The 25,985-nt window shown below is 35.1% G+C and overlaps 1 protein-coding gene and 1 long non-coding RNA gene across 12 annotated transcripts in view; one reads left to right on the top strand and one right to left on the bottom strand.

Annotated features, from left to right (window-relative positions):
* The window catches only part of LOC128266480 (uncharacterized), a 38,835-nt gene extending 13,433 nt beyond the window's left edge, over window positions 1–25,402 (top strand). Inside the window, exons 1-2 of one of the 3 annotated variants that reach the window (XR_008269058.1) lie at window positions 24,064–24,420; window positions 24,840–25,402. This is a non-coding gene — a long non-coding RNA (uncharacterized LOC128266480). Of the gene's footprint in view, window positions 1–24,063; window positions 24,421–24,524; window positions 24,661–24,839 lie in introns of those variants that run through there. The other 2 variants (XR_008269059.1, XR_008269057.1) reach the window with 2 other exon arrangements.
* The window catches only part of LOC128266442 (maternal protein pumilio), a 185,935-nt gene that overhangs the window by 151,039 nt on the left and 8,911 nt on the right, over window positions 1–25,985 (bottom strand). For 7 of the 9 annotated variants that reach the window (XM_053002962.1, XM_053002963.1, XM_053002964.1 and 4 more), the window contains exons 4-8: window positions 13,662–13,906; window positions 12,796–12,922; window positions 12,610–12,728; window positions 7,481–7,772; window positions 7,142–7,228 (exon numbers count right to left, since the gene is read on the bottom strand). In XM_053002962.1, coding sequence (XP_052858922.1) covers window positions 7,142–7,228; window positions 7,481–7,772; window positions 12,610–12,728; window positions 12,796–12,922; window positions 13,662–13,906 — 870 coding nt within the window. Of the gene's footprint in view, window positions 1–7,141; window positions 7,229–7,480; window positions 7,773–12,609; window positions 12,729–12,795; window positions 12,923–13,661; window positions 13,907–21,721; window positions 22,323–25,985 lie in introns of those variants that run through there. The other 2 variants (XM_053002968.1, XM_053002969.1) reach the window with 1 other exon arrangement.

Genomic DNA, 25,985 nt, shown 5'->3' with positions numbered 1-25,985 from the left:
ATGAGCTAGACAAAATGGAAAGGAAAACGAAGGGTGGGCCGTAAAATACGGGAAAATCCAGCTAAGAAAGCACGACAAAATTTGGTTAAGGGAACTGCTTTCGGATATTTGTGGTTAACCCTTTGCTAATGAGCCAATTTAAATTTATGGTTTGCCCAGAGAATGAAACTTTAAATATTACACACTCCTTCTACTTCTTCGACTGCTGGTTTATTCATCAGACGAAGAAACTTTTCTAAGTGCAGTAAGAAATGCAGATGAATGCAGAGGGCCAAAAAAGCAAACAAGTGGCCTGGAAAATGAGCAAGTGGAAAACTGTCTGCAAATGAAAGGTGCGACACGAAAACGCTTTGAGAAAACTCGGTAGCTCGGGAAATCTCATGACAGCTCCGACAGCGAAACAACAAACAACAAGTCATTGACAGACTTGCAAAAAGGCCGTAGAGCAGCTGAAAAGCTAAGTCCAAAACAACTTTATCAGCACATAATTCTGCAAGAAAAAGCGGCCAAAAAAAAATCAAGAAAAAGTTGTCCAAGAAAGGAGGCAGAGAATAAAAGAAGTAGCCTCCGTCTGGTTCCTTAATTATGTAGCTTGTTAACTATTAATGTAAAAGTTGTTGTAAACCTCCCCAGACGTAACCAACTAAAAGTTGACAAACTACGACTAAAGGTCGGAAGTTATTACGGCTTAGGGTAAATAGGGGGGAGAAAGTAGTATCCAGGGGGTTTACACCAAACAGATTGAAATAGATTTCCTGCAATAAGACAAAATCACAATAATAAATGTGGCTTAGTTTCTGTTTACCTAAAAAATAACACTATTCAAAAGCATTTATAAGAAATAAAAAATAATTTGTCATATTCCTTCCAAGTTTTTTTATGGCAATAAATTGGCCCAAAAATTCAAATTTAATTATGCAAAACAACTCACATATTTTATGAAAATTATGCATTCACTAAACTCTGAAAATGTGTTTAAAATTAGAATTGGTATTTCAAGAATGAGGCAATTTAAGAAACTATATTTATATACTTAACAATAATTTTTATTTTAAGAGTTTAAAGAGTTAAATAAACATTTTACAAATTCACCAATGTTCATAAAGCCATTTACAACTAAAATATATTAAGGTTATATATATAAGGGTATAACTAAAGTCAAACAACGAACGTTTTAAAGCAGCAATCTAAATCATGATATCTCAATATACAAATCCATCAATTCTCATAAAGCTGTTTACTTAAAATCAAAAAAAGAAACCTATCAAAACAGAAACTTGAATCATAGTATAATACTTTTTTTATTATACTTTTAATTTAAGTCCTGACAATTCTTTTTCAGTAATTGGCCTTTCTAATGAATTCCAATTGCAATATCGAGCAGAATATAATCACCAAATTAGCATTTACATGTACCATTTACATGGGTAATTCCATTTTTCATCGGGGTCAATGTCTTTAGCTGCGCACTTATGAGCTAATCAAGCGATTGTTCGTAGTCTGCAGCGAATTGGCCAGCTCAGTCTTCTGGCCACGAATAAATAAGTAACACAGAAAGGCCAACATAATGTGATTAATTGCGTCATGCAGAGAGCAATGTCGTCAAATGATTTCACACCCGCCAGGGGTTGTATTCTGGGGTTTCTTTTTTTTCTGGGGTTTGAGGTCTGAGGTTCCCCACCATTCTCCATTCTCCATTTTCCCCATCGTTCTTTGTCAGCGCTTGTCCTCTGTTTCCCCGCCATTTTTTCCCTTTTTCGCCCCTGGAGTGTGATAAGTGCGCTTTTGGGTTTTGTATTACACGACTTCGTGTACCCGGCGTACTGAAATTTACGACGTAGTTTTTCTAATTTTTCTATTTAATTAGCACACACCAACACACACACACACAGAAACATCAAGGCCAAGGCAAGGTGGGGCTGTCAATAGCATTTTCGCCAGGGGGGGTTGAGTTAGACTGGTTGGGGATGGTATTTCCTGCGGGCGTGAAGACAAATGATTCGACTATCTGACAAACTGTTGCCATCTCCATCTCCCTAACGATGTCAGCCATGTTAATTAAAGGCAAATTATTCGCTAAACTCTTCTTACACCATCTCTTTTCGGGGCTGGATTGGATCGAATAATTACTTGTTCTTTTCGCGTACTTTGAAGTTTATCCCGCTGGCACAATAAGGTGGAAAAGTCTCATGTGAGGTTTGAGTTAAAAGTTAAGAAGTGCTAATGGGTAAGCTGAACTAAAATCAGTTTGATTGATTGGAAAATTAAGTTCCTTGTTGAATCATTTGCTGAAACAGTTGCTTTGTCTATAAGTATATAAGATATGGATTAATTCTAAACTCAGAAAAGGATATCAAGATAATAAAAAAGGATTTACGGGATTTCGCTGTGTTTTGATTTTTAAATTTCTGATGACAAGTTTACATATCTAACGATACTTTCTTGCAGTTAGTTAATAAACAGAAGTGAACTCTGCAAGGACATTGCTGATTGGCGCATACGCTGTGAAGCATGCATCATAGCGCCGCTTAATTAATGTCTCGGCTACCAAATTTGCGACGCCCAGCCACTTTTCACCACCCACGAAAACACTACCACCCTAAACCCCCCGCCCTCTACTCTACCCGATGTCAACTATTTGCCACTTACTAATTAGCATTTGCGTGTCCACACAAACTTCAAGGGAAGACGGCAACTACATCCACAAGGAAGACAGAGTATCCGAGGCGTGGGGTAACCGCTAATTGGGCTTTATTGGCGGTAAATGTCAAGTGACGGCATTGGATGACACTTTCAGCCACCCACTATTCAAAACCCACTCCTACTTTCACTCCCCTCCATCTAAAAACAGCAACCACTTGATTATGGCTTTCGCCTGATAACAGGCGCATAATATTGGGGCAGGAGTAGCAAGCTACACTTGTCGTTGCCTATGGCAACTGGAAAGTCCTTCCTGACTAAAGAGAATAGGGAAGGTTGTCCTGGAAAATTGTCACAAATATAAGCAAAAAACAGCCAAAAGATTATCAAGTTCTACACACCTAATCAATAATTTAAGATTGAGTAACTTTGTTAACGTTCTAACCAAATCAACTATTTGTCAATTGAAATTTAATTATACAAACGATTAAGAAAACTGTTTGTTTTTTTTTTATAAACTTAGTTTATGAACCATTTCAATAATTATTTATATAAACAATTGCCTTAATAAAAGTAACATGACTTTATACATAAATCAAATTTTCATCTATTTATTTGCCAAACTTGAGTTTAGCTAAACAAAATGATCGTTCTCAACACTATTGTTGCTTTCAATTGAAATTGATTTTCAAATGCAACGAACTTATTTTGAGCCACAAAAAGTGAGCAGGCGTTTATTCAAACAGTGAAACACTGCACATGGACAATTGGAAATTAATTTACTAAGTGCCATACACATACGTAATGAGCTATATGCTTTTTGTGCCAATTAACGCTTAATTAATTGCTGAATTAATATAACCCAGGGACAACATGTGGGGGCAGTTAATGCAAGGAGCAAAGCAGATGCTGCATTTCCATTGATTTAAATGCAATTTTATGCAAATTTTCACTCGCACTTCGACGGCTATAAATTATGCATGACAAATTTAAATGCGGAATGTATTTGGCATTTGTGCGGAATGAAAGTTGCTAGCCCATACCCCCATTAGTTAATGCCATATGTTAAATCTCATTGCCGTTTACCTAAAACTATGCCACTAATGGCAAAAGAATAAAATAAATATTAATACAAATATATTTTTCGATTGGAATGCATAAATTAAACACTTGAACAGACATAAATGTATTGTAGGAATTTGCATAATACAGGCATAATTATTTGCAAGCATAGAACAAATGAAGTATTTTTTTTTTGATTAACTATGTTTTTGGTAAACTATATGTCAAATATTCTTTTATTATTGCCCAAGAATCTTTTTAGGCCCTGCAAAATATAATTTCTCTGACTTTCTGATTTACAAAGAAAAGTACAATGGATTAAGTACCAACAGACAAGGGAAAAGTATATAATCCAACGCTTTTAAAATCATTTAAACAGCCTTTCAGATCAAAGTTGAATTGGGCAGAGAAAAGCGAGCGAAAACAATTATCCGATTAAGCCGCGTTGAAGGCAACAAAAGCCTCAACCAAATGACTGATTAACACACAAAAGCAGCCAATGAAGCATGACTAAGACAGACAGCAACCAAACATTTTCGACAAAACAAAAAAACAAGTCACAATAACAGTAAACGTAACAAAGCCAAACTTTTCTTCCGCATAAAAGCATTTGTTAGCTACATTATTTGTAATTATTTTGGTTTTATAATGAGGAAGTGGTAAATAAAAAAGAATTTGGGTTTGATAGACTAAAAAAAAACATTTAAGTTTGTAAATATATTTTTCATAGAGTAACAAATGTTTATGTAGGTCATTTTTCAAATATTTATATAATCTATTTCATACAAAATTGTTCAATTTACTTCGAATTTTCTTTTCCCTTCTTAATTCTGGAAAACATTTTTCTTCATTTGGTTCTAGCCAATATGTTATTGGTCACAAGTGAAATTTATATTGATGGTTCTTTGGCCACAGTTTGCATTCATTTTCAACGATTTTCCAAAGCACTTTTACCCATTTTCGCCCCATTTTCTTCGGTTTGTGGTGACTTTTTCTTTTAGTTTCTGTTGCTGCATATAAGTAATGATTTCTTTGACATTTTCACTTTAATCATTTCATTTTGTGTTCCACCTTTTTCGGATGGTTTTAATAACAAAACGGCTAAGGACGAGAGTTATATATAAATAAATATTGTACAATGCATTCCTTATTGATTTTTATAGTAAAAAAAATTCTCTCGTTATCTAAAAATATTAAAATAAAAAAAAAACTCCATAATTTTTCCATACAATTTTGTCGACTTATCACCACATTTTTCTTCACCTCTTTTCAATGTGTTCAATTTTATCATTCTCGTCTCAAAATCTCATAACAAGCGAACGCGTCAAGTCGTTCGTCTTCATATTTATTGCATAACCATTGTCAAAAATCGCTTTCATTGTATGTGGTTGCCATAAGCTATCCTTGGAACCACAAAAAAAAAAAAAAAAAAGAAAATTCCTTTCATTCAGTTTTCAACGCTATTTTGCATGCAATTCGTCAAGATTCTTTTCTTTCCCCCTTTTCGGTGTTAATATCAACGCCAATTTAATAAGAAATATGCACGAATGCCATCGAAAGTGGAGTGTAAAAGAATGGGGGGAAATGCCTGAGTGCATGCCTTGCATTATCCATTATCCATTATCGGCAACATATTGCACGGCCCCTCTCATGAAGACAATGCCAATAAATGCATATCTGCCCACCAGCTTGGTCTTTGTCCCTCTCATATTCCCCGGCTTTATTTATGGTTTGAGTGCTGAAAGTTGCTTTATCTTTCTGGAAGAATATGAGTACATAATAATAATCATTATTAATACACATTTGTTTAAACATTCTTTATGGATTATAATTTAATTTATACTGTTCAGCTTTAAAAGCACGCGATAAAAGGCCAAAGACATTTCATTTTTAGCTGACCTCTCAGGGCATCATTTCATTTTAATGTTGGAAATCCATCGTAAGAATTAACAAACATATATAATTGTCTAACTCTTTATATTTCATAATATTATTTCCTTGTTCTGCACGTAGAAAAAGTATTCGAATTTAGTGTGAGTGTAATGTGCTTATGTAAAAACATTCTGCGAAACGCAAGAGGCGCGTTAGACTTTCACCTTTTTCCGCCATAATATCCTTATATTTTTCAACTATAATGACATTCTGCCTACTTAAGCCTTATCAGACTATAGTTTATGGTTGTTTTTGCGATTATTTGTCCTCGCTGTTATTTTAACATTTTTTGCCAGTGTATTGGCTTTTTCACTTTGATGCAACTTCGCGATGCATACTTTCAGGCAGTTCACTTAAAATGCAAACAGACACACATAAGCCAACAAAGAGCTACGATAAAGTTTTGCCCTTTTTCGTCCTTTTTGGCTAGAAGAGAAGACAAAGGCGACACAAAAATGCCTGCAGGATGTATGTGGAGCGAGCGATAAAAAGCGGAAGTGCAGATTGCCCCAGCCTCAACAACGACTACTAAAGTGTGGAAATGTCAATTTGCTTTGCGGCCAACAGTTGAAGGCCACAATGGATCGAGGGAGGATATCTGTGGATATAGCATCGGTAACTGCAACAACGCATATTGATTTTCAATTTGGCAAGCCGGCGGAGAAAGCCTGCGTTTCAGTTGTTTGTTTGCTGGATATAAAGCTGAAGTTAACAAAAATAAATGACATTGACTGCGGTGCAGTGGGTACTCCCAGTAAAAGTATAAACCATATGTATTATGTTTACAAATTTAACTATTGTTTAAAACAAAAATATTAGAGTTTAAAATGTTTATTGCCATTTAGACTAAAAGAAAAAAAGTGCAAAAGAATTGACCTTTTCAGTCAACAAAAAATTAGAGTTTTACCATTATATTGTCAATAAGAAAGAAACTTCCGTTTTCATTTATTAATGAATATATTTTTTACGATGAGGTGTCTTGCAACAACATTTACGAACAACATATCATTCATAAATGTTCTCCTTTATTTAAGGGTAACTACCATATCAAAAGCCCACTGTCACCACAGAAAAGTGAGTGAAAACGGTGCCCAACCAAATGATGGTTTGAAAGCCACTGGTACACAAGAGCAGCACCAGCTTAAAAGCAATTTTGCGGCTAATAAATCCGATTTCCGTTTTGTTTCGAAATAAATTGCATACAACGAGGAAATGGGCACCACAAAGAGGGTGGTAAGTTGGGAAATGGAGAGATTGGTGCCTATGAGAGAGAGTATTGCGCAAGGCTGGCGGAAATGGCTACCAGGGGACGCAACTGCAGCATCCGGCGGATGTGCAAAATTAGCCAGCTTCTGTGGTGTGTTTGCCCACTCCCGCAGCCACGCCCCCCCACCACTCACATGACCCAAATTTTTGGTTGGAAAACCACAATGAAAATGTCACTCTGGAGGCCATTTGGAAACAAAAGGAAAATCATTGGGAGGAAGGACTCATCTCAACAACTCACCTGAACATCAAAATTTTGCTGCTGCAATAGATTTCCTGGCGATTCCATATGATTGGGTCCAGCTGCCTGGTGATTCAACATGGGTGACTGTCCAATGAGATACAAAATTAAGTATTAAAATATGGCGAAATTAGAACTTTCAATATAAGATAATTTCCTAAATTATTAGACGTAGTAGTCATTCGTTACAATTAATGGTTATCCTAGCTTTTCTTTTGCTTTTTTAAACAAAAAATATTTCCTGTGAACCTAACATAAACCATAATTGATTTCGGGTTGATTGTAAACCTATATCTCCTCTTAATTTTGTATTTTATACATTTCTTCGTTTTATTTTACCTGAGCTGCCATTGGCATTCCGCCGCCAACGCCGTTCATCATCGGCGGCTGCAACTGATTCATCTGGGCAGCCATCTGCTGGTGGGCCGCATACGCGCCGCCCGCCCCGCCTCCACCGCCCCCTCCTCCGACCCCATTGCCAGAACCGACGACCCCTCCCAGACCACCGCCCATGCCCTGGCCGTGGTCCATGAGCATGTGGTTAAAGGGGGGCAGTGGGGGGAAGAGCAGATTTGGGGGTCGTGGCTGGGACTCCTCGGCGGGAGATGGTTGACGTGAACCAGGGGTGCGGCTGTAAGAAAATAAAATTTGACATTTTGTTATAAATTGATAAATAAAATTTTTTTTGAAATATCAACAAATATTTTCAATATCAATCCAAAATATAATAATACAGTTTTGTAATAACTTAACAGATTAATTTCCTACAGTTTGAGAGCACCGAAGGACCTTAAGAGCATGTTAGATAACATTACAGTTGCAAACCAGACAAGTTTTAGATGGACTGTAACAACAAAAAAGCCATGTCACAAACCGCTAACTTATCAGAGACACGCAACCTTTGCAGTTGTACTAAAACAGCCACAAATATTTAATAATTAGTACCAGTGTTTCAAATAAGCTTTTTAGCAAATTAATATTAATTAATTAAAATCAGGTAGAGATTTAGAGCAACTAATTTAATAAACAATTTTAATTCATAGCTTTAGTTTTAGAGTGACTGGACAAAAGCGACTCTAAAACAAAAGACTTAAGCAGCAAACTTGTTTGTCAGTCACTTATGACGTCAGCGGGGCAGCCGAACAAAGTTCATAAATTAAACACAACATTAGCATAAAATCAACGATTTTTTAACGAGCGGCGCTTAAAATGCAAATAACACATAGTAGCACAATACTTTAGACCAAACTGGAAACATTTTTGCCACTGTGTGTATATGCGTTAGTCATGCTGATAAATTAATTAATGCATTTATCTTTGCACGACACTTCCCATTCATTCATTGCACTTAACCCACTGCAACCAACACAGACTCAAGTCGATGACTCTGCAACTGCAACTGTTTTTACAACACTTAAGTATTTACTTTGTTTGCCATTTCTTTCTAACGATAGTTGCATGTGTTCCTGTATATAATTAGACAGCTATAATTTCATTGTCAGGTCATTCACATCGCATTAATAACAATTCAAAAGTAACTACAAAGAAACAAGCTCAGCGGGAGAACAAAAGTTTAGCGATCTCAGAGTATTGTATAAACTATTTCTTAAAGCGTTGCATTAAATTACTCTTAAGTCATTTGTAGAACAAAATGATTCGATTGTAAATGATTGATTCTGTTATTGAGATTAAATAAGTTTATTTTAATTTGACTATAAAATGTATTTCCAAGTTTTTACAAATAACATTCACTTTTAATTGCTCTTAGGACATTCGAAAATTAAGCTATTAACAATGTAGATTATTATTTCTGATATTAAGATTTTAATTACTTACAATTTGTTCAGCTTACTGTTTGTTAATACAAAATTATTAGCCACTTTTGTGGGTAATCAATCTTGTTTGCTTTATTCATAAACAGTTCACGTCATAAGCTTTAAAAACTGCGGAAAGACTTGGACTTCATCTGTTAGTCAGTCATACACCTTAACTACGTATTTTTCAGACTTCTGGTTGTGATTACTAACCATCTGGCAGTAAATATTCCCAGTCTTGAGCTAAACCAGAATATTTTCGTTCTTTTCTACTTTAAATTAGAATTTTGGCTTTGGCTAGCCAAAATTAATTTTTAAGAACAATTCATTGCATGTAAATTACATTTAAAAAAATGTTAAAAATAAAATATTTATAAAGCTTTAAATAAAAAAAAGGCTATTAAGCCAACCAAAATAATAATTACAGTTAGTTAGTTTTGGAATAACGATCGTTTATAAAACTCTCTATAAAAGGAAAAGGAATTATAACCGTTTTATATAGTCGTTATTAAATATTTTACTAGCCAATAAATATCAGCAATTGGATTGCAAATACAATACACAAATAAATAAATTTCAAGACGCACAAAAAGACAACTCATATTTTACCTTGGCTTTCTATTTACCAAAATAATTTAATTTATTTTAAATTTACAAAACATACTAAATTTATCAAATTTGGTTTTAAAAAAAAATTCTGATTTCATGCTCTCACTTTATGGTGTAAGCATCATATAAGTTTCTTCATTTCTACAGCGCTCTAGTTTGGCTGAGGTCAGGTTTTCATTGGCGACTTTCCATTGGCCCCGAGTTCTGAGAGTCATGTCTGACCTAGCCCAAAGCACTATGTTTTACGTAATTCCATTCCGACCCCGCTGCTCCTCTTTCGTTGCCACCAAAATTTACACTTTTCGAGACAAAAGAAAGTGCGGCCCCCAAGGGAGCAACACGAGGGCACAGACTACAAAACAAAAAAAACTGAGGCATCAGTAGCCAAAAAGGTCGGAGTGTTAGCGGTAAAAGGGGCTAAAATCGGGAGGGGCAGCAGTCTGGGTCAACTGGCAGGTGGTGAAGAAGCAGCAGCAGTAAGTGGGTTAGCCAGTCAGTCAGCTGAGTCACTTGTCGCTGTCCACTTTTGCCTGCCTCGAATTATTTTTAGCAACGATTTTCGCTTTTCAATGTTTTCGCAACTTCAATTTCAAACAAAACGTACAAAAACAAAAAACATATAAAAAAGAAACCTCCAGCCGCAGCGACAACAACAAAAACAACGAAATAGGCAACTCAAGCCCACACTGTAATGCAATATGAAACGAAAACTAATCGAAAAGTGTATAGCAAATAAAAGAAATATAAAAAAACGTTTTCGATTTTATTTCAACACTTTTATTTGCTGTCCGACTGTCTCATTTTTCATTGTTGAATGATTATCAGCTACATTTATTGTTTCCTATTTTATTATCACTTCATATGAAATGAAACATAATCTCACTATTTGCAGGTAAGCTTGGTAGTTTAAATAGGTTTAACAAATATTTTTTAAATTGAGTTTTGAATTTTAGAAGGAAGTAACCATAAGTTGATTAGTATATTAGGATGTAATCAATTGAAAATCTAACCAGTTCTGTGAAAATCAAAACCGGAAAAGGTATTTTCGTCTCGATATGTCATAGTTGCTCTTGTTTGCAGGTGATTTGCGTTGCTGCTTCTCTGGCTTTTCTTGTGATTGCTGCTGTTGCCACTTACATCATAATAGTTATTACGTTTGGCATTGAAACATGTTTGGGCCAACCGGCAATGAAATTGCAAAACAGCGTCAGCGGAAAAAAAAAAAAAAAAAAGGAAAAAGAAACTGAGAAACCAGCCGGCTGGCAAAGCAGAAACTGAGATAAATAAAAGAGAGAGAGAGACAGAGGCAAACCGCAGACTGGTTTCTTTTTCTCTTTGTTTAGGCCTAAAAGCGGTTACTCTGGTGTCTCTGATATATTTATTTTCTTTTAAATTTGTTCAATGTGGTTGCTTGATAAAAGTAAGTTGCTCAGCTTTAGTTAAGAACGGCAAATACCATTTGATCCATTATCATCAAAACTAAATATTAAAACAATTTACAACATAAAAAAAAGAATTGCATTAAAAAAGTTAACGATTTTTAAAAATGGAATAGTTGTACTTATAATTTGATTAGTTTCACTTTTGGTTCGTAATCATCATGCAAGTTATCCTAACCAGTCCTAAAAAAAGTCCAATTTTATTTTATTTCATTTATATAATTAAAATATATTTGCATGAACGGCAAATACACTGTTTTATTATTATGTTTTAAATTATTTAGTAACATTTAAAGTAAAAAATATCAAATACAAGGAGTTAAACTTGAATAATTATATTTGTTAACTTTATGGCCAAAATAAGTAATAATTTTAGTAATCATTTATAATGACGTTTTAAATAATTAAGAAACATTTTAGAGAAAAAAATATTGAAGAAAATAAATTAAACATTAATCATTTAAGTTTTTAATTTTGTAGCAAAAATAAATACACTAAATTCATTTAAGCCATTATCCCGCTTAAACTTTGTTCCAATTATTTGACAATTTGCAAAAGCCAAATAAAACTGTCTTTTTAGCTTGCCCAGCAGAGTACTCCCCCTACTTATTGCAGAAATTCACACTTTCAACATAACTTCACAAATTCCAACTTTAATTTACTCAAAAGTGTCATCGTATTTCCGTTGCGTCAAGTCAGAAGGCTCAAAGCGCAGGTGGGCCACATGAAGAAAAAAGCTTTCCCCATCGCCATAAATAACAATTAAAAATTAATAATAAATAATGGAGATGGAAATACAGAAACTGTGGGCGGACGCACAACAATCACTTGCCAATTTTATGACACATATACATGAATACGAAGATATGGCAATTGCAGTGAAATACAAAAAATGTGGTAAGGTACAAAATTTAAGTAATCGGATACAATTGTGCTTGTGGGTTAAACTCTTTCTTAAAATGAAATATTCAAAAAAGACATTTGATAAATAATATGCAAGCTACAAAACTTTTACTATGCCCAAATAATTGGTAGCCAAAGCAATCATTTTTTAAGCTTAAATAATTGTTAAACGCTCTAATTTCAGTTCCAACTGTGTGAAAAATGCACTTATACTTCAAAACAGATAGGAAATAGATTTCTACATCTAATTACATACAATTTGAGAGGCCCAACCTAACTTACAAATTTGCTATAGTTTTGAATACCAAATCTATTGTGTAACCTTGGTACCTAACAAATAATGACTAGACAAGACTTTTAAACAGAACCAGTCATACTTTTCTAAGCCGTTTGCCAGTCATGATTAAAACTGGAAAAACTCCACTTTCATTCCTTTCCATTCTCCCTCTTGACTCGATTGTGGATTCAAAAAGAGTGAAAGTCTATGCAAAAAAGAAAGAACCCAACCTTGAACTGGAAAATTTCAGTTTCAGTAATCATAACATGAAAACATTCTGCGGTCAAGAGCGAGAAGAGGCAAGAAGAAGCCCACTGGCAGAGTGTGGAAACCAGTTTTAGTTTTTCTAACCAACCCAGAGTGTGTTAAGACTCTATTGGTCTGCGAGAATTAGTTGGAGCTTGAAATTTGTCTACTGCTACTCACTTGAAGCCCTTGTCATCGTCAATGCCGTTGACAACACCATTTGTGTTTGTGACCTGATCGTCCTTCTTCAATCCGTTTGTGTCGAACGGAGAGTTTGCCTTTTCCTTATCATCGCGTGACTGCAATTCGAAATCGTGAATTGTTACATAATATTTCTGGATATTTTTGAGCGTTCAATACACATACCTTATCGTTGTCGTCAAACTTCAGATTGCGCAATCGCGGCTCCAATCCGGAAAGAGGGCTCTCCTTGTTGGTGGGCGAACCACTGAAAACATATTCCACCACTTTGGCGCAAGTTGAATCGCGGGGACTGGAAGTGAAAATACATTATTAGATTATATAAAATAAATACAATTTTATTTATTTGAATTACAAAAGTAACTAATATAAAATAAGCATGATTTTGGAAAGCTAAGTTGAGCTTTTATTAAAAAATATTGCAAAACTGAGTATAAGTGAATACACAACATTCATAAGTAAAAGTTAGACTTTACTAACTTGAACTTAAACAAATTGAATAACAAATCCAATGTACTCGTTTGTTATAAAAACAGATTAAGTTTCACACAACTGTCTTTTTAAAATTTACACACTTTGACTTATTATTTGACAGGGCTGGCAATTGAATTGTGTTTTTAACGGAATTATAAATTTGTTTGATTTGTAAATGCCTCAAAACATTTGTATTTTTAGTTGACATGGAAGACAATTTAAGTGTTTCATTAAAATGATTTTTAAGAGAGTTTAAACAAGAAAATCATGGATCAGAAATATTTTTGATTTTTTACTAATGCCTCAAATTTAAACAAATTTCAACACAAATCAAAGTTATGTCAGAAAAATGATTACATTTCTGTTTGTATGTGATTTTTGGCAGAGTTTCATTAAAGCCTTCTAATTTTTTTGAATTATTTTGTATTATACCTATTCAATTATTTCCTCGGTTTGTTGAAATGTATGTGTATAAAATGGAAACTAATTTGCTTATCTACATTTCACGGTCAATTGAACCGATTATAAATTGTGTGTCAGGGCGTTAGTTTTCTCACCTCAGTATGCCCGCATTGCCGCTGTTCGAAGTATCGGAAGCACCTCCATGGGGGGCGTATCCCCGCGAAGGGGGCGGGGCCAGGATATTCTCGCCCTGTGTGGACCAGGTGTGATCCTTCCACACTGAAGAGGGATCACCGATGCCAGGAATCTGCAAGGGATTCAGTGGTCCACTTGGATTGCCAGAGGTCACGCCCTTGCCATCGGATTTCTCCCACAATTTCTTGGCAGTGGATGTGGTGATCTGAAAAATCATGTAAAACATTAAATTATACTTTGCACGTAATGTTCTTGTAATTTTCCCTTATTCTATTATGTAACACAGATGTAACACATGAAAGCTTAATTTGTTTAAACGAAAACTTAATATCAATGTTTTAAGTCTGAAAAAAAAGTACCTAAATTCGTATTTTTAACTACCATTACTATTAAGTACAACAAGAAGTCCAGTCCAAAAAATAGGATAATTAGGTGGAATCATAAATAACATTTTTGCTGTTATAGCTGCTTTCAATTCGCTAGTGAAAAGCGTTCTTGAGGGAATTTCCAGTGGCAATTGATAGCTTTCAGGAAAGCAAATATCAAAGAAATCACATCATCGCGACATTAAATGTCAACGGAGCGTTGCAAACAAATTGTTAATTAACTTTTCCGACCCGTTTTTTTTTTCTTGCCTTTTGTGTGTTTTAACCATTCCCAAAGGCAATTCCTTGCGTCATAATGCGACAGAATAAGCCCCACCAACCGCCCACACATCTGGCAACTTTCCGACATCCTGACACACAGTTTAAATATTTAAGAGCTTATCAACTGGGCTTAAACAGAGGGGGGTGGGGTGATAGGGAGAAAGGGGGTGGTGTTGCACGTTGGGTGAAAAAGGAAAAGCACGCCTTGGCTGTAAATTTTGCATTAATAACAGCACAAGTCGCCAGAAAAACTGTGTAAGGCCTTGCTTTCGGCCACAATTAATAACATTATAATTATAAGATTAAAAATTTTAAAAAAATAAAACTACAAGTAAACCTATAAATATTATAATGACAAGAAAAAAATCTATATTATTTTATTTTAATAAGCATTTAAACAAATATTTAAAATACATTTCCTTGCTCTGGTGTATGACCTAAGACAACAATTTCACAGATCCCCGAAAATTTGAATGAGACATGGGCACCAGAGATTACCAAGCATCGTAATCTTTTGACAAATATTTAGCGTAGCCAAACCAAAAACTGTAAAGCCAAAACGTTTTAAAAGAGCGTGAAAAAATAAAGAGCGAGACAAAGAAAAACTTGACAGTGCGAAAGAAATGAAGCTTAAGCAGAAAAATGCGAATTTGGATCTGCGGCCACCAGACACAAAAGATACAAAAAGATTACCAACAAAGCAGTGATTCAATAAAAATGAAAAACAATACAAGAAAAATTCAACGAACTGCTGACGCAATAATTTTTTTATTTAATATGGGTCACAGTCCCTCCTCTCACCAAAGTGCAAGAAGAAAATGAATGAAAATGTTTTAGGTAGGCAAGAAAAAATAAATCAAATAAATAAATTAAACCGCAATTAATAAATAAGCACAAAAACCAGGCGGCAAAGAGGTGCCAAAAAGTGCGGCGCCGAGCAAAACAAAAATCCACCAACCGGAAAAGTAAACAACAAAATATAAATCGGCTTGTTAATGAACAAAACAAAACAAAGAAAACAAATTTTGTCTGAGAATAATGGACGGAGAAAAAAGATTTGCAAGTAAAGATAATTTTAAATATGCTTTAATTTATCTTGCTTTCAGGAAAAATCATTGGGCTTAATATTGAACATGAAAATTGACTATTAAATTGAAATAATCTAACCCTATTATTTGTAAAAATATTTATAATTCAAGATTTCTTTTCTGTGTAAATAATTAAAGCGATTCGAGACCAAAACAAATTCACCACCCACCTCCCCCTCATATAGGAAAATCCACAGAACAGGGAAAATCGTTCATTAACTTGTCCTTGACTGTGAAGATAGATACAAAAAACAAAAACACAGATACAATCCACACTCAGATACAACACACACACTCACAAAGCTAAGCGAAAAAGGGAGCGCGTGAGCCAGAAAAAAAGGGAGAGGCAGAAAACAAAAACCGGCCTCCTCTTTGTTGCAAAACATGCGTGAGAGAGAGCGAGGGCGAAGCCAACGAAAATGCTCGCAAAGCAGAGACTGAGATAGCCAGAAAAACAACAAAAACGGCAAGAATATCTTAGAATGGCAAATAGGCGAGAAACGCATAATAAAATAAAATACTAGAGACAAAGAGAAAAAATGAGGGGGTGGTTAAGGGGGAGAACTGTTTTTACCCATTGGCTCGAACAAACGAGAACCATAAGAAACAAGAAAACAAAGCATAAATAGCAAAAACCAGCCAGGAACTGTGGACAAAAAAATTCAAAATTACAATCTGCGTAAATTTCCGGATTGTATTCAAATTTGTTGTTGTTCTTTTGATTCGGTTAAAAACATTTGGTGTTGATGGGTGAATACGTTATGTAAATGGTATTCGCTGGATTGATTGAAAGTGGATTGACAAGTTGGTGGGTTCCGGAATCTTTTCAAATAAAAAATTGCACATGCTTGACTGTTATTTCAAATATAATATTTTGTAGGCTGTTTATTTACGTTATTTACGAGGTGTACATTGGAATAAACCGATTGATAAGCCGATAGAGCTTAAACAAGTATTTGTAAATGAAAATCATATCGGTATTCATATTTTGTAAGGCAGTTTAGAGAGTTATATATAGGTAATATATATAGAATGTTCCTAATTAATTAAGCCATTAAAAAAATCCAAACCAAAAATATTATTTTTAGACAACATATTTTAGCTATGTCATTAAACGCACATAAAATGAACCAGTTCTCCAACAAAATTAATGTCCAAAGTAAAGTGAATAATCTAATAACAACAAAGAGCTTTTAAACACTCACATCAACATTCAGAAACCAGTTTAAATTAAAAGTTATATCTAATTTTTCCTATTTTCATTTTAACAGAACAGTTATCGTTGACCTTGATGGTGGTTTCATTCACAAAACCCAAAATATTTTAAGGCCAAAATTGGAATAAACATGTTGAACTTATGATAAACACAGCACAAAATTCATAAGGTATTCAAAAAGGAGAAACACAATTACAAAGTCAAAAAACGGCAAACATAAGTACGTACAAATTATACACTCGACATATTTTTAAATCTTACAAGACCAGGTGATAAATAGAAAGGTTTGTTAGGCTTATCGAACTTTTGTCTACACTTTTATTGTTGTGGACCATTTTGTTAATATTAAATGTAATTATTAAATATTTCTTGAGTACATAAACTTTATAATAGTACAACCTTGAATTTTGGCACTTCAAATAATCTTATTACCCCTTTTTAACTAGGGTATAACAACATTAAACGCATTTAATTTTGAGCACGAAAAGTTGTTGACTTTGAATTTTTGTGTGTAACACACACCGTAAATAAATAAACGTTTGCTGCTTGAAGTGTGAGAGACATAAATGAGTGTCCCAAAGATGTGCGAAAAAACGTCTTGAGTCGAACATCAAGATTAAATTGTTTAACGAAATCAAGGCGAAATTGTTAAGAAGGTTGGAGTTGCGAGAACACTTTGTTGTTCCCCTTTCGGTTTAAATTTTAGCTTCCACCTTTCGATGTTGTTGTCAAGTGCAAAGACCTTTCGCGTGTCATACAAAAAGCCAAACGAAAATAAACTAATAAAAATAAAGCTAAGCACAGCAAGCACACACGACGGGAAAATGGGGAGTATGACTTTATATATCTTTAGGAATACAAGAGAAATTGGGCGTGGCTAGATGGATTTTAGTGGAATAAGTTCCTCTAAAAAAAGTTTTAATTTACGCCAAACTAAAATTATCTTAAGGGAGATTCCAAAACGTTTATTTGTATAACAATTTAATACATTTAATTCTAGAAAATACATATTTTTAAATTAAAATCGTTATATCTCAATAATGGACAATATTTGCAATGTCGTTAGAGGACATATTCCACGTTCTTATTCTTTTAATACCATTTTAAATGTATTTCTTATTTATATTCGCGGTATCTGTTTCTGAGCGGAAATTTCTTAGTTATTTTCGGCTCTTTGCGACTATCGATTTTGTTTCTGTTGCTGGTCTCGTTTGCAAAACGAAACAAAACAAAAAGTGCAGTCAGGCTGAGAAATGCGTTTATTGCGCTTTTCAACAACCGGCTTTGCTGTCTGCTGTGCATTTTTATTTGACTTTGCCTTTCCCCCCTGAACAAGAAAAAAAACAGAGAAATAAAGAGTGCAATGCAACGCTAAATGGTTTTACTTTGGCGTGTGTACTTGGCAAAATGTAGCCGCTGAACTGCAGTAAATTTTAGAAGATTAATATGATTAAATGGGATTATAATGAAAGGCGTTAAGTTTTCTTAGCCCTTTATAAAAGTTTTTGTAATTAAAAGCCTTAGTATTAATGCCCTCTTACTTTCAGAATAATGTGTTGCATGTGTGTTGCAGTGTCTAATGTCATTTAAAGTCCGAAAATATCACAATATCTGTATTTATATTCTCAATACATTTTATCCAACATCTTATTAATAACAATAATAAATTTCGAACCATTTTTCTTTTAAAAAAAGCTACCCAAACATCAACCCCTAACTCATATTTTAAAATTTCCTCGGCTGTTTATTCTTAAGATAACATTTTTTTTTCAAACTTTTGATGATGTCAAAAAGTTACATAAATCGAGCGTGAGTTTTCCACGCAGCTTGAGGTGAGCCAAAGCTGAAAGTTGAACGCCACGTGAAAAGTTTTTGATGCAAAACTAAGTCACGTGACTTGCATATCCAACACACACAAATATGAACCAAGAAGAATTGTTGCATTACCACCCCCGCTTTTCCGATAATTTAGCAACTTTGTTGTCATTGCTGTTGCAATGGTTGCTGTGTCGTTTTGTGTTTATTGGATTTGCCACGCCTCTCAGTCGTTCCCGCCCTATAAGTTTAACTGTCCGTGTCTTCCGTCGTCTGTCGGTAACTTGTCATCCACAGTCGCCGCTCCCTTCGCCCCCCAGTCCCATGGTCATCCTTCTTTTAGAGCTGGCTTTCCTCCTATTCACTTCACTTCAGTCAGTTGGTGCAAACATTTCCGGCGCCTTGCCCGCTTGTCCGTCCGCCGGTTTGTCCGTCCGCTAGCTGGGTCCCCAGAGTACAATAAGTCAATCCGTTTTGGCCAAGGTGTCGAGAGTCGGTTGTCGTTGTCTCTATCACCAGTGCTATCTCCATCTCCCTCCAAGTATAAATCTTTATTGCATAATTCAAGTTTGCTTTGGCTGTAGGTCTTCCATTTAATTCATGGAGTGAAATGCCTTAAGCCAATATAAATGACAAATTTTATGACTTTTATGTAAGGACGGGTACATTGAATAATTAATTGAAGATGGGAAAATTAATATTACCACTAAATGTTCACAAGCTAGGTAAGAGGAAGTGATTGGTAAGATAATAAGGTTATAACAGGTAGAAACACTTTTGGTTTTTTTAGTTGCTTTTTTTTTTTTTTTTACATATTAGTACAACAAAGGAAAGATATTTAAGCCATATATATTTTTAGATCCATTCCAGATGCATTTCTTCTGTTTTAACCAAACTTGAATCTGTATTCCAGCGTTGAGTAAGCGAAAATCCATCCAAATTCAGTTGGCTTTGGATGAAAAAAAACTCTGTCAAAACCCAGTTTAAAATGTTTACTTGTTAGTATTTCTCAATTCTTTAATTAAATTAGATAAAAGATTATAGACTGTTCAAGCTCAAACGGAGACAAAGTGAAAATCTTCATTGTTGAACTTCTATTATCTTTTCTATTCATACCCAATTTGCAAATCCCTTCGGATAACAAACAAATAATTTATCTTAAATAAAAGCTTAAAGTAGAATCACATAATCAAGAATATACCCCAAAGGTGTCAACTCATATTGCTTTCAATGGTTACATTTTAAACGGATTCAAATTGGATTACCATTTACTATTTGTGAATGCATAAATTTATATAAGAGCCATGCCCTTATCGGTTGGCGACTGTCATCTGACATGGCCACGCCCCTTTTTGGCTAAAAGCCAATTCGGGCAACAACATATAGAGCCTAATCAGTCAACGAGTGCGCTTCAGTTCAGTCAGACAAACAGACGCAATGCAATGAAGCGTGAAATAGATCGGGGGGAAATAGGGGAATAAAAAGGAAACCCAAAGGTGGGGGCGCACTGGTTCGGTTAAAGAAAAAAAAACACATCGAATATATAATTGAAACCGGAAAATATTTATTTTCATGTAAATTCCCTCGAAAAAAAAAGCAAACAGATAGGTGAAAGAACGAAAGTAGGGGGGGAAGGCAGCATAAAATTCTATACAACCCCTCTACTACATTCCCTTTTTAGACTGTAAACACTCTACAAAGAACTCAACCCTCTTCTGGTTCTGAATCTGCTCACTTTACAGTGCTGTGGGGTTAAACTACGTGAAATGCATATAAAAACAATTGTCAGAGCGAAAAACCAACCCAATGAATGAATGAAATGAAAGAAAAAGCGAAAAATCAACTGCTGTTAACAGAGGCGGGGGCAGAGGCAACCGCAAAAAATGTTTTTATCTATAAAGCTCAGGCCCCTCACTCAAAAAACAAACTACAGAGGCGAAACCGAAGCTACGATGAGGATTTAGATGGGGGTTACACAACAAAAAATTACTATACATTTTAATAAAAGGTATTCTATTGTAGAGTAAAATCACTGATCAAAAGATTGAAATAACCTAATCAACATTGTTATAATTTACTCCTAATGAACCTAATCATCGATCTCATTTGCAAAATGTTTATAGATGTTGAAATAATATTATTGTTCCATTTTATTTACTTATTTTTTTTTTGTGTACATTTGTTGTTTTGAAATTATCTAATAGCAGCAGTAACAAAAAGAAACATGTTCTCTCTTATCTCATGTGTGCGCAAAGGGAACTAAGTGGAGCTATTTAAATTATTTCAAATAAAATATATATGTTATAGCCCTCCTTAATTAGTGCGATAGATTTGTTTTATTTAATAAACCAGTTACTATTAATAAGTATTTTACTGAGTTGTTTAAATAACGAAGAGGATTGATTAAGTAATGCATTTAATAAATAGGGGCTTAAGTTAAAACAGAATACCGATGGCATAGAAATTACCTATTACAAGTTTAAATTCTTATTATTTCATACTGCCATTATATTCAATGTATTCAAAGTACCAATGACTGCCACTTGAATTGAATATATTTTCAGATATGTTATCGGTACGACAAAATCAGCTTAAAGTTGATTGATTTGCGTTTTTTTCGAAAAAAAAGCTCGTTTATCAAATCAGTTATATTTTTATGTAGATATTTAATACATTTAGCAAATGATTACTGACAAAAACTTGTTAGCAAATATCAAGAGCAAGTGCAATGAAAAAATAAACTCAGTCATTAACCGGTTGGATCTGAAGACAGTCTAAGCGGAATGAACTTCAAGTCGTCGATACCAAGAAGCAATTAATCATAACTCCTCTCACATAAATGGCAAATATAAGTTGGGCATCTAAGCTTAACACTTCCTTATAAACAAATAATATAATAAATGTCTCAACCTGATAAGGTGAAACTCATTATTTAATTTACAAATTTAAACTTACAGTTTTCTATATAGAACGATCAAACAATTACGTTAAATTGAAAATACATCTCAAACGGAATGTGATTACGAATGAAAATAACTGCTCGGGGCCAATTTCATGTCAAAAATTAATTTTAATTTTGGAACATTTAAGAAACTTTTTTATTTTCATTTTGCTAACAACTTATGTTATTTCAACTTATAGGTAGTGGATTTGTATCTCTAGAGGGTTAACCTGCCAGCTTTAACACCGGTACCCATACTAAAGGGACAAGTGGCGAAGGGGTTAAAGGGAGCGAAGGTTTTTGTGTCATTTACCATTTCCTGTGTGAGTGCAACATCCTCGGCGGTACGAGCGTCCAACATAAAGTCGTGCAGTAATTTCATCATTGGACAGGCTGTGTGAGCGAGAGGGCGAAATGGCAAAGAACACACGGTGATCCAGTGCGCGACAGAGAGAGCAAGAGCAGGGGGAAAGGAAGAGGGAGAGGGCGAGTCTGAAACACGTTACACTGGCTTTATTATTTCTTCTTTTTTTTGCCGCCTGGCGATTCTTCTTCTTTCCTTTCGGTGGGGACAAACCGTGTGTCTATATATACTATATATATATATTTCGTCGTGTGTATGGATTTATGATTTATTCACAAATACAATACTGATTTCGAATTCTCGGTTTTAGACTTTCCACACTCAGCTGCGATTTTCACACGCAAAAACCAATTTAATACGTATATGTTTATATACAACTATGTACACACACACACAAAAATAACCGCTCGCGTTGTCTAAATCATTTTGTTGTAAAATTTCACTCGTCGTATTCCCTTGTTTTCTAGACAAGAAACAAAAAACGTGCTTAACGATCGGCAACAAAGGCACACATTTATTTAATTCCATGCAGACGAGTCAACTGTTGCGGCCGAAATGAAAATTCTACGCTCCCCAGTTCGCAAAAAACAAAAATATATCTCACTGTGTGAGGGACAGCGAGAGAGAAAGAGAGGGAGAGAGAGAGGGAGAGAGGTGGCGAGTAAGTGAACAAGTATCGCTAAGAGAGAAATAGAGAGAGCGAGCAGCTGTTGCCTGACAATAACATAATCAGCAACAATTTATGCTGTTCAAAGAGAGGGAGAAAACGCTAATGATAGGGGGAGAGCAGGGGGCCTTTTGTCGCCCGCCCCTGCCCTATCCCCCTCTCTGTCACTCTCACACTAGTCGCACACGTGCTGGTTTAGTATTCTATAAATCTGTCTATCTCTCTCTGTTTGTGTTTGCTAAGCCGCTTTTGGCATAGTTTTTTTTTACGTAATGCGAGAGAGCTAAGAGAGCCGAGTTTACGAGTGTGCAGTCAAACTCATGATCCAAGTCTCCAAGCTTTGAGCGTGTGTGTGTGAGTGTGTGTGTGGGCTGGAGGTGAGCGAGCGAGCGAGCGGAGTAAGTGATCATGATTTGCAAACACAGCTCAAGCAGCTGTTTGATTACAACGAGAAAGGAAGAAGCAGAAAAGATCAGGCTAATGCGAAAGTTAAATGCCCTGCCTTTAATAAACTAACAAAAACAAGCTCCACATATTTAATAAACTATTAAACTAACTAGTAGTTAGTACATCAGCGAAGTCGATGCATTCCGGGTGCCACTTTTTTTGGCGCATAAATAATAAGCTCGGGCGTTAGAATATGAAATTATCCTGCTCAAGCGGCATCACTTTAGATATGTTTATTTACAACAGAAAGAACAAAGTCTTGAAAATAGGTATGCACAACATACAAACATACTCGTGTAAATGGAATGGGGTTTATTTAGTAGTTTTCAGTTAAGACGATCACTTTGAACGTTATACGTAAAGAGGAAAAAATAAGTTTGAATAATATACAAATATTATCAGTTATCTTTACAAATCGTTTAACGAAATCTATAAGTTCTCTGTTTCTATTCTCCATCTCTGATGTGCCAGTCTTAACCTCCACTCCAAGTAATTAAATTGCTCGCGACAGTTGCTGGCAATTAAAATCGTTTGGAGAGCCAAGTAAAACAGTAAAACGAAATTAAATTTAATAAAACAATTTGCCGCTGCATTTTAAATGCTTTTTTTAATTAATGCAAATGAGTGTGTAAGCATAGTAAGCTTCTTGAGCGAGTGACGCATAGAGCAGCTGTCATCTCAGCTGACTACCACCCGGTTGAGATAATCAAGAAAAACGTGCCAGAAGACAGATAAATGTGGCAACAATAAAAAGCAATAACCTCTGAAGTGAGAAGTTCAGAACAGAGAACGAGAGAAAGAGAAAGAAACTAAACCAGGTCTAGCCGGCAATGCAAATCAATCAAATCCGATAAAGTTACCGTCTACGCCGCAGTTGGCGTCCCTGCATTTGCACCAAGCTAGCAATAGAAACTACTGTGGAACTTTTTCAAAAAAAATTGTTCGTAAAAAAAAAATCGAAACAAACCATTTACTAATCTTTACAAAGTTTCATTTTTACTTTGTAATAAAAATCGGTGAAGATTTTTTTATTTTCAAAGAGGTAACTACATTTTTAAGTTCGAGCATCTAAAGAGTAGCAAACTTTATAATCTGCACTTTTATCGCTCATAATTTGTTATGTTAATGCCAGGCATGGCCCTCAATCCACCGGATACAATTTCGTGTGAAAAACATGATTAAAGAGATAAGGTTGTAATAAAAGTTCTACTGTGCTTCAGAAACGCAAAAACAATCACACACATTTTCCTTCATTATCATCAAAGCAGAGCGCGTCTTGGATGTTGGAAAATTGCAAACATTTCAGCTAATTGGCAAGAGAAAGAGCGAGCTTAAAAAGAGGGAAAGAGACGGAGACGCTGTCTGAGCGGCATTTGTTCAATTAGAACGTAAACGTTTATGAGGATGGGCGGCGTAAGTGGAAGGAGTGGCTAGTCTAGAGCAGAGCTAAAAGAAAACAAAAAGAAAGAAGTTGGCGTGAAACGATAGTCCGAGCACTGGCAAACTGGGAAAATGAACAGAAAGACAGAGGAAAGTAAGAAAGAAGAAAATCTCAGCATAGGCATTCAGAACTGTATTATAAAACCTGTGTTGGTGCTTGCGAACGGCGGATTATATTTAAAGGAATTTTAAAATTTGTATAGAGTTCGAGCTTGAACTACAGTTCAATAACACATAATTTCTATGACCCTTTTGAAATAAGATCAGCTGCTCGGTTTATTGTGATATTTAAAATATTTCAATTTATCGAAATGGATCTTTCTGTTTACTAAATGTAAGAGGAAACTTTCTTAAGTATTAAATTAAAAAAAAAACACAAAAAACATTAAACATTTGATGATTTTAAGGTACCATTTTAAAAAAATTATTTAGAATGTTTCTAAACAGTTAAGAGCTGAGATCTATCATTTTTTTACATTGGAAATAACAAATTTGTTGACCATTTGTTTTCAGCACAAATTGCAGAACAAAAAACCAACAACCAGAAAAGGAGGACAACGAAAACAATCAACAATGCTCAAAAAGCTTCTTAACAGAGATGTTCCAATTAGGAGACCCATTATCCAACCAGAAAACGCAAACGAAACGGGGAAAAAAGCTGCGCTCAAAATCAGATGCCCCACACTGAGCCAAATTCACAAAACACACACACACACATAAATCATTACGCGCAGAAAAAGCAACAAAAATATGAAAGAGACGTAAAGAAGCAGGGGAAAACTGGGTGGGGAAAAAGTGGGGTACTGGATGAGGATAAGATTTCACTGAGGATGAGTAAGCTCCACAGACAACATAAAAGAATCGCAAGTAACAAGAACACCGCATACACAGAAAAAAAGAGCGTCGATGTACAATATAAATTAGAATTATAGTATACTATACATACATATACTTATTTTAATTTGTGAATGACGTTCAATCGAAAATATAATAATGTAATGGCAAATAATCAAAAAAATATACATATGTATCTTGCGACTTTGGTAATTTATAATTACAATTTTAAGTTTCACCGATGAACACTGAGTTTTTTTTTCTTTTACATAAATATTCTTTTGGTGCATAGTTTGCAAAACTATCGAAAAACATTTTTTTGTGCGAAGACAAATTTGAAGAAGGGACCGAAGAAACTTAAGGGGAAACAAAATGCGCCACATGCAAGGCAACAACAAAAAATAATGCAAGTGAAACAATGAGCAAACTCATTAACAACAACAACACCGCAGAAGAATCGTTGTCGCACCTCTTCCTCCCTTTCTACTCCCCCCGCCCAGTCGTTTCCTCACTATTCCCCTGCTCCCCTTTTATTCCACTCCATTCCAATCCATCCCATCCCGTTTCGTTCCGCCCGGCTGTTAAGCGCAAATCAATGACCTACGACATCAACAAGAGCGCATCAAACACACACGCAAAGAAAAAAGTGTGAGCGAGAGAGCGGAGAGATAGTTCTGGGAGAGATGCGTTAGAGAAAGAGAGACAGCATGTGGTAGGTGGGGGCATGGGGTTGTAAAAGGGGAGCAGATAGAAGGTGAGAAAGATGCAAGGAGCATGGTGAATTGTGGCAGTTGCAGTTGTCTGCGATTCCTAACCCCCCACAAG

This window comes from Drosophila gunungcola, chromosome 3R, assembly GCF_025200985.1.
Source record: "Drosophila gunungcola strain Sukarami chromosome 3R, Dgunungcola_SK_2, whole genome shotgun sequence".
Taxonomy (NCBI): Eukaryota; Metazoa; Arthropoda; class Insecta; order Diptera; family Drosophilidae; genus Drosophila; species Drosophila gunungcola.
This window is presented reverse-complemented; position numbering and strand designations above follow the sequence as displayed.